Raw genomic sequence first — 9,901 nt, 5'->3', positions numbered from 1 at the left:
CGTAACTAAAACTTTTAATTAAAAAAATAATAATAAACAGTTTTTTGATGTTTTTAATTAAAAGATACGTTGTCTTTGAGTTAAGATATTGATTGATATAATTTATGTTAAAACAAAATTTTGTCGTAAAATCTTGTAAATCTAAAGTTTTGGTTACCTACAAAGGTTTTACGCTTTTTTGAAACAAAAATTAAAACTCTACCTCTGTTTATTGTGAAGTCCGTGCAAAACTGACCTGTTATAAATTTAGAAATTAGTAATAATGAACATCATAGTTGGATCAGCAGAACACGGCGTCTCCTTTTATGAAGTCAAAATAGACGAAGAAGGCCAGTTAAGCCACAAACTTAATTTCAGATCAACGTATCATGAGTCTGCGATAACAGACCTTTCCAGTGGCGAGAAGTACGTAGCTTCTGCGGCTAAAAACTCCACTATTGGCTTGTTTGATCTCAAAAACAATGTTATTACAGCAACTTATCAGGTTTGTTTTAATCGGAGTAGTTGAAATTATTTTTAACAGTCTCTATTTTATTCACAAAAATTAACAACTATTCTGATTATATTGACACTATTTGATAAATTACTACTATTATATAGTAAACGTTTTGTATTAGTTGATATTTTTATTTTCTATAATATATTTTTTACTATCAAATATTTATTTGAATAACATCTATCCTTTTAAAACTCAATAATTCATTCGATAAAGCTAGATCAGAACACTTTCTTTTTTAAGTATAAAACTAGTTAATAAACTTAGACTGTAAAGTAAATAAAATAAATAAAAGTTTTTCTTATTATTAGTCCAAATTAAATTTTACACTCAGCAGCTTTCCAGCAATAATTTTTTTTTGTGCCTTAATTACTAAAAAAGACTTAGTTGTTGACTTACAAAAAGTTTTAATAGTAAAATTTATTTAGTTTATAAGTGGATTAAATTTATATGGCTACTAAAAAGAAAATTTAAATTACTTAATGAATCTAAATTAATTTTACTAGGTTAAAAAATTTTTTAATTTAAAATGTATAAAACCATTCGAAATAAATTACTAAAAATGATTATTTTTATAAGTTCTTTAATTACTGAGTTACTAATGTATTACTATGTTCATGATAAAATGTTAGAAATAAAACTGGGTTTTCTTCCAATCATATTTTTTTGTCAATAAGTACTTGTGCAGGGTTGCCACACACTCAGGGTACTACAAATAACTCAGGATATTTTTAATTAGTAAACTGAAACGGACCCAGGATAGTTTTGTTTTTTTTTATGAAAAATTCAGCCTAGTTTTAGTTTTTTAATAACCTCTGGACGTATTTTTTCTAGATTCTGAATGAGATTTTGTTAATTTAATTTCAATATTTTGTTTTTTTACTACCAATTTGTTGGAAATCTTGATATTTATTAATTTTGAACAGTTAAAAAAAACCTTTTAAAGGTTTGAAAATACTCTTGATGACTCAGGACAGTTTTTTTGCCTTAAAGAGTGGCAACCCTGCATGTGTATTGTTGACTATCAAGCTTAAAATTCAAACTAGTTTTTTACTTTAAATATTTTATTTTATTTTTCTAAACGCTAATTCTACTGAAATTTATTATTGTGGGTTAATTAATTTATATTAGTAAACACCTAACACCTGACAATTGCGCAAGTTGAATTTTGTTGAAATAATTTTTTATGTTGCATAGGAGGGTGAGGGAAGTGTTAATTGTGTGAAGATAGCAAACAACAACCACCTGGTGTGTGCCGGTGATGATGGCTGTTTGAGAGTTTTCGAAACCAAAAAGATGGGAGATCTCTTTTACACGTTTCCAAGTTTGTTTTTGTTTATATTTAATATGATATTTTTAGTTTAGTATAAACAGGGTTGCCACAAAACCTGGAAAAAGCTGGAGTTTGTCATTTTAGGCTAAAAAACCTTAAATTTAAGAAAAATTGAAAAAAAAACTGAAATTTTGAACAAAAATCACTAAAAGCCTGGAATTTTAAATAATTTTTACATTTTAAGTAGTAAAATTTTGATTTTACACGAAAATTCTATCATATGGGTAAAAAATATTTGTCATCATAATTTTTTTTTTATTAAAAAATATATTTAAAGTAGTTTTACAGTATCTTTTCAATGTTGTATTGCTACTTAACACAGTTTTTAACCTTAAACTTAACTTTAAACTAAAATTAGACCCAAATACGTGTACTTAAAAAAAACCTGAAAGAAATTTCTCAAAAACCAATGGTAACCCTGTATAAAGTATATTTATAAAAAACCTGCTCATAAAGTTATACCATTTGTTTGTACTTTTTTATTTTAATGTTACTATTTTTATTATCAAACATTTAGAATGCAGGGTTGCCACTCGGTCAGGAAAAGTCAGGAAATCAGGAAAAGTCAGGAAAAATTTTAAAAAATGACAAAAGTCAGGAAAAAATGGGGGGTTTTTAAAAAAAGTCAGGAAAAGTCAGGAAATTTGATAAAATAAAAAAAAAGTCAGTTTAAGTTTACAAAATTCCTTGTTTTCAAAAGCCTTCAAATGGTAAAAATTAATTAAAAGTCCTTTAAAGTCAGAAAAAAATTACAAAATTTTCCTATAAATTTACAAAAATATATATTTTTATTTCCAATGCCTTCACCTGGTATAAATTAGTAAAATATCCTTTATAGAACTGCAAAAATTTTCTATTAACTTATTGAACAAGTACCCTACTTGAACAAGCAGATTTTGTAAGCTTTTTAGTATTGATGATCTGTAGCAAGGACATTTCCATAGTGAAACAGTGATATATACACAAAAGTTTATCAATCATAATTTTAGAATCAAAGTGTTTTTTGTTTAAATAATTGAGTTCTTTATAACTAAGCAGTTAGTTTAGTATTTTATGTAACAAGTTAATGTGTATACTTTACCTCTTTATATTTTTTCAAAGTTATTTAAATTTATAAATTAAGTTATAAGAGAGGTATAAGATTAAATTTACTTATTATGTGTATTTTTTGTAGAGTAACTTAAGTTTTTAAAGTAAATATAAGTATATTTATTTGTTACAAATTTTATAATAAATGATAAGAGGAAATATTTTATACAACAGATATATAGTTTATAACGAAAGGTGTTTACATGATTTTATCTGCCAATTAATTGCTAATAACAATTTTTTTTTAATTTAAACGGCTTATTGAGCAATGCTTTCAAAATTTAATTAATTTCCTTGTCAAAACAAAATAAAATACTCACAAAAATTAATTAATCAAACAAAATACGAGTAAACTAAAGAAGCAATCAATATAAAACTAATCAGACTAATTATAAAAACTAAAATAGATAATTAGAACAAAAATGGACTATTTAAAATTGTTAAGTGTAATTCTAGATCTCTTATCAGGACCTAGTTGGTGATTAAATTAAGTTTAGATTCAATGTTTTTAATCATAATAGCCTTTACTGCAAGTAAAACATTTCTATTTTTACAAAATTTAAATACCTCAAAACAATTAAAAATATCATTATGATTCTGACAGATTCTACATTGTTCTATATGTGAAAAAACTGCTTTATTTGTAGGTTTTGTATGTTCTTTAATTCTGACGAACAGTTGTCGCTCCGTTTCTCCAATATATTGGGTATCCAGATCACCTGGACATTGAAACTTATAAACGATGCAATTTCTGTAGAGTATGTTGTGATCTTTTCTTCAATGAAAAATAGTTTCCAACTTTAGATGTTCTGAAAGCTACTTTGATATTAATTCCAATTGTTTCCAAATTTTTTGTTATATTTCTGCTAAATTTTTCTGAAACCTTTTTTATATAAGGAACTGTTAAATACTGTTGTTTAGGAATTTGTGACTTATCTTCTAATCTTTGAAGTTTTTCTATTTTATTGTTTATGAAATTAATCGGATAACCGTTTCTCAAAAGAAGATTCTTTATTCTATTTGTACTAGGTTCTGTAGTTCTTCTAACACTAATCTTTTGTTTCTGATGAACAATTGTCTAATCAACTTTTTCTTCCATGATTGCGGGGTACAAGAGTGAAAATTTAATAGAACATCTGTGTTTGATGGTTTCTTGTAAATTTAGGTAGTAAATCTGTTCTCTTCCAGCTTAACACTTATGTCAAAAAAAGGAAGTTTATTTGATGTACTTGTTTCCATTGTGAAAACAAGATCTTGATGTAGAGTACTTAATTTTTGATTGAATTCATTTGCCATTTCCTCATTTGAGAAGATAGTAAAATTGTCGTCCACATATATCGTGTACATTTTAGGTTGAATTTCATTTAAAAGACCTGTTTCTAATTTGTTAACGAATCAATTGGCCAAAAGGGGGCCAATGGCGATCCTATAGATAGTCCATCTATTTCTTTGAATACTTGATTATTAAAATAGAAGATGCTCTGTAAGCAAGTTTTCAGTATGTTCTTGAATAACTTTTTTGTTATTTTTGATTTTGTGAATACTGAAAGATTTTCTTTTGAGTATACATCGTTTGCTACCATGTTTATTGTTTCCTCTAATGAAACATGTGTATAGACTTTTTATGTCAAAGTAAAATCAACTTTTCTAAATCAGTAAATTCTAAATCAGTATTTTCTAAATCAGTTTTCAAATCAGTTTTCTAAATCAGTTTTACTTATATAAATTGTTCACTTAGTTTAATAAAATACTACATAAAATATATAGTTTACTTTTTTATGTCTTTTTTTTACAGTTACTTAAGTATATTCTTTTTTATTTGATTTTTAATTTAAGGATTTAATATTAAATAGTTTGGGTAGTATTTTATTAAACTAAGTGAACACATATGTAAGTAAAACTGATTTAGAAAAGTCAGGAAAATTTTGGTAAAAAGTCAGGAAAAAGTCAGGAAAAGTCAGGAAATTTTTCTCAGCTTGATGAGTGGCAACCATGAGAATGGAGATTTATTGAATTAATCATCGTACACACATAGTATTTTTTATAAAATTTAGATTGTTGAAATTGTTAACTACAATAATGTTACCAACAAACGCCTTTATAGTTCATGTCAGCGGCGACGCGTGATTACGTCTTAGGGGGAAGCGCAGCAGTATATATTATTGCTTAAGTCATATTCAAACATGAAATCCAATAAAGTTCGAGGTAATTTAAACAACTCAGAACTCCTGTGATGTTGTTCTGCGTCGCCCATGTTTTCTGTCGTCTGTTTACTGACTTCGAGTTAAACATAGATTGAACACCTTATTTCATATTTTACGAATGGTATCGTTTATTAGTTTTGAAAAACTTAAAATAAAACTATTATCATTACTACTTATTTTCTATTATCATTAATAAAACGTTAGGTGAAAACTTCTATAAATACTAATAAAATTAGCTAAGCAATGTTGACATTTTGGTCACTGTATGTATGCATGTTTTATTAAAAACGTGGAATTGCAGGTCAAGGAGGCAATATATCATCGTTGGCGCTTCACCCGTCGTCCAAAGTGTGTCTGACTGTCAACCCACAAACTGGATTCGTGTTTACCTGGGACATGATTGCCGGCAGAAAGTGCTTTGTGAAAAATTTCAAACAGCTTAAACCGAGCATTGTCAGGTGAGAATTTTCGTTGTTACCTTGAATAGAGTCGGAATTTTTTTTAGATGTTTAACAATCAAATTATTATAAGTTATATTATCTAACAAACTTTGATCACCAAAAAAATAAACTACATAGTTATGCGCTTATCAATTTCTTTATAAAAGCATTAAGTTTTAATGTTTATTTCGATAAAAATTAAATTTATTTGTCGCATTTTTAGTTAAATTATAAAACAGTATCTTTAATTATATTATATATTTATATGAATATGTTTTCTTAATTGATAGGTACTAAGATAGTTAACTTCTTTTATAGGCATATATTCATAGCACTTAAATTATTATTTTTTTAATTTTTAATTTATGTAGATAAAACATGTTTAAGGTGCTTAATATGCAATATTAGTAATACAATAAACACGTATGAATTATTAGTAGCTGCCAGAAACGTGTAAACGTTAGTGAGAAAATATTTGACTGTTGTTTTATATTATAAATCTGTATAATGCATGTTTGTTTATATTTGACAATTTTTACATTAGTTGTTTTGTAATTAGCTTCTTTAACTTACGTTATGTTGATAAGTATAGATATACTGAGTTAAAAACTTCAAGTATTTGAGTAATGTTTCAAATTATAAGTTAAGTAAAGTAATTGAAATAGATATTTATATAGCAAAGACTTTATAACAAATAATTTTATCAGGTGGTCGCCTACAGGAAGCCACTACATAATTTCTTCGAACAAGAAAGCGCAGGTGTTGGATGTGAAGACGACAGAATGCGTCTGTGAGTTGAACTTCTCCAAACAGATTCAGTGTCTTGAGTTTGTCAAGTGCGGTGATGCCGATGTTATCATCAGTGGCGACAATGACGGTTACCTCACGTTCTTTGACATTCAAGGCAAAACTCTATCTAAGTTTAAGGTAACTGGTTTTCGACAAAATAAGTAAACTTCAAACAACATTTTTTAACTTCTTGTTCCCGAGATTTATAAACAAAAATAGTCTCCAATCATTTAATAGCTGACTAATTTTGATGGCTGTCAGTTCAAAAATGTTTTAGTAATTATTTTTCAGCTTAAGAACTTTTACTACTTGACCTAGCTTAGCTTAACAGGACTAAGTTACAATACTTATAGGTTTGTTTTGTGAATTGTATTTAAGATTAATCTCGTATTAAACTTACTGGTCGTGAAGAATTTAGAACTTGTAGTAAATTTCTCAAAATTGTTAATAATTGTTTTTTACTATAATTCATTTCCAGTTTTATGTTTTTATTATAAATTAAAGTTTTTTTTTCTATAACTTTAGTTCAAATCGAACAATTATAGTTCTCAGTTTATGTAGACACATAGAGAACTTTTTAAGATATAATCTATTCAGATATTATTATAATAAAGTTTTGCGTTTGTTGAGTATATAAATTATGATTTAAATCTGAAAAATTTAAGTAAACTTAAATTACAAATTAATATTGCTTTCCATTAAATAGTTTTATAAACTTTTTTCAGATTTAAGCTATTGCTTAAGACCTTAAGGCAAAACATTGTATTATTTTAAAATCTGAATCAACAAAATCTCACAAACTAATATTGTATAAAGCAAAATCAACTTGGTATACAATTTTTATGGCTATTATTAGGTTTTAGAAGATGTTAAAGTTTATTGAAAATAACTAAAAAAACTTTTAATATTTTAGCAAATCAACAAAAGCTGATAAGCATGTAGCTGTTGCAGTTAAATTGGTTATTAATAATGTATTATAATAATATATTGTAATAACTTAAAATAAAACATTTAAAAAAGGCACACGAAGGAAGGGTGAAGGGTTTGCACTTGTTACCATGCCAACAGTTCTCGAAAGTACCTCAGTATGAGCAGTCGGACTTGTTTATATGCACTGGGTCAACTGACAGCTTTCTTAAGGTATGGCATGTTTCAAGCAGCAGTTTGGTTGAAAAATCTGAAGGTTCAAACACAGGTAAAGTTTTTATAGAAACTATGATGCCTTAAAAGTTTTTTATTAAAAATAATAAGTTTTAAGTTGTAGTAAGTGAAATTTTTTTCGCTTAAATTATACTCAGGGTTTGTGCGCGTTAGGCCAAATCAGGCTAAGTCAGGCTAAATCAGTTTTTTTGAAAAAAGTTAAACGTCAGGCTAAATCAGTTTTTTATTTATAAATTTAAGAATCTCAGTTTTTGCTGAGCTCAAATGCTTAAAAATTTTTGATTAAAAAATTTGAGAAATCTTTTTAAGATCAAATTGGGATGTGAATTTATTTCTAAATAAAGATTTAGTTATTTAAGACAAAATCAGTCAGTATTTGTAAAAATAAAAGCTTTTGTTGAATCTCTAAAAAAAATTTAAGAATCTTCATTATTTTGTTTTGAGTAGATTATATACGTCATAGTTATGAAAATTCATAAAAAAAATACAATTTAAACATTGCAGTGTAGTTCAACAACTTAGCTGTTTGTTTAAATTTGTTTACATCAGCTATGTTTTTCAGAGCTTGATTAATTGAAATGTTTTAATTTCTAAATTAAAGGCTTTATACCAAATACTTTTTAGATTAAAACTCTTTACAGCTTATTGATATATTTTACTGTTTGTTTTAAGTTTTTAGAGATAATCACAACAACAAAACTTCGCTTTAAGATATAAGTACTAAATTTTGTGGGAGTACAAATTTTAGGTACAATTCATTTTTCTTTACAAGAACAAAATATTAATTTATTTTATTTTATTTAAGTGTAAGCTTTTAAAATCTGATATTACATCAACAAACACTGTATTTATTTAGAGTTTAGGATTTATATTTATGTATCAATTTTAAGTATAAGTCAAAATACTGTAATATATAATAATACTCGTGTAAGAGTTTCATTTTAAATTTTAACAAAACGCGACAATGCACATCGTTATATTATAAATCTTCTGGTTATAATGTTTTCAATTAGTGCTTAATTAAATTGAACAATTGTGTTTAGTAATATATATTAAATTTTTACACTAGTAATAGATTAGATATAACACTTATTTTAAAATTTATCACTGAATTAGTTATGTTAAGGGCATAGGGGGTCAATCACCTTTTTCATAATTTTATTGAGTTGTAACTAAGCTAAGAGTTGCTTTTTACAGATTTTAAAGCTCAAAGTATTTTTGAGATAAAGCTGGTTGAAGTCGGAGACTACAATAGTACTAATCAAGGCCCCCAATACCTGAAATGAACTTATAAAGGGGATTTTACTTACTTTGAAAAAATGTCAGGCTAAATTGGTCTCAGTCAGGCTAAATGAAAAAAAATTCGCGCACAAACCCTCTGTTTTTAGTGATATAAACATTTTGAATTCATTAAAGTTAATATCTAAAATTTAAAAAAAAAGATACTTTCATTGTTAAGTGGAATATTTTAATTAATCTTTATCTAAATAGTTTTATCTGATTAGTTTAATTTGTTATACTAAACTTCAAATCAAAGTTGTTATGTGAATTTCTAAAATATATATATATGTAGCTAAAGCTAAATTATTTTCGCTTTTAAACTAGTAACTGTTTTTTTTTGTTTTTTTTAAATACTATTTATTAAAGTACTTACTGTTTTTCCAGCAAAATGTCTATTTGAAGACAAATTGCTGTATAACAATAGTACACCAGTTAGAATAACTTGCTTAACATCATGGACTGCGAAACAAGAAGAATAAAGAAGTATATAAAATTTTTAGGCAATACTAGTTAAAATAGTTCGATATAAACTATAGTTCAATTCTTTTATGAATTTATTAGTCACAATTATCTTGCACTTTTTGTTGAAGTGTTTTTATATAACATTTTTAGGTCATATTTTAATATATTGAATCGATATATTTTCTCACATCGTTTTTAAGAATATCGTTTTAACTAATTAACACTTCTTTTATTAGTTATATTTTTGTGTAGGTTATTGGAATATTAAAAAGAACCTAAGAGATTTTTGTAGGTATCCGTAGTTTTTGTTTGTCTAAACACAAATTGTCTATCTGCATTTCAGTATATGTTTAATTTTGACTTAAGTTGTTTTATATAATTGTGAAGTTAAATTTGATTTTCAATAAATTCGAAATATACAATGTCTATGAACTTAAATTAATTTTGATAAGGAGAATTGTTATACTTTAGCTGAAACTTGAAAATGTTTTTTTAAACTATTTTTATTATTGAAAAAGTAACTAAAAAACAAATTTATAAGTTTTTTGAATTTTGACTAGAGAGATTACTATGGCATCTTGAATATGTATATATATAAAGGGTTATAAAAAGGGTTACCGTTTTTTAGGATGTAATTTTTCTTAAT

The 9,901-nt window shown here is 25.9% G+C and overlaps 1 protein-coding gene across 1 annotated transcript; it reads left to right on the top strand.

The window, feature by feature from the left end:
* Positions 1 to 258: 258 nt before the first annotated feature.
* On the top strand, positions 259 to 9,668 carry LOC145829783 (p21-activated protein kinase-interacting protein 1-like). The gene is made up of 6 exons (XM_082937652.1): positions 259 to 484; positions 1,694 to 1,820; positions 5,424 to 5,580; positions 6,270 to 6,489; positions 7,372 to 7,546; positions 9,178 to 9,668. The coding sequence occupies exons 1-6, from the start codon at positions 263 to 265 to the stop codon at positions 9,270 to 9,272; spliced, it is 996 nt and encodes a 331-aa protein (XP_082793778.1). The 5' UTR covers positions 259 to 262; the 3' UTR covers positions 9,273 to 9,668.
* Positions 9,669 to 9,901: the final 233 nt, after the last annotated feature.

The sequence above is a fragment of the Thalia democratica genome, chromosome 2 (genome assembly GCF_965202585.1).
Source record: "Thalia democratica chromosome 2, ktThaDemo2.hap1.1, whole genome shotgun sequence".
Taxonomy (NCBI): Eukaryota; Metazoa; Chordata; class Thaliacea; order Salpida; family Salpidae; genus Thalia; species Thalia democratica.
This window is presented reverse-complemented; position numbering and strand designations above follow the sequence as displayed.

Bases quoted from the DNA above. Each gene is read 5' to 3' on its own strand.
- LOC145829783 (XM_082937652.1), top strand. From the start codon at position 263: ATGAACATCATAGTTGGATCAGCAGAACACGGCGTCTCCTTTTATGAA. The intron at 485-1,693 runs GTTTGTTTTAAT...TATGTTGCATAG, and splicing joins TTATTACAGCAACTTATCAG to GAGGGTGAGGGAAGTGTTAA. The intron at 5,581-6,269 runs GTGAGAATTTTC...TAATTTTATCAG, and splicing joins CTTAAACCGAGCATTGTCAG to GTGGTCGCCTACAGGAAGCC.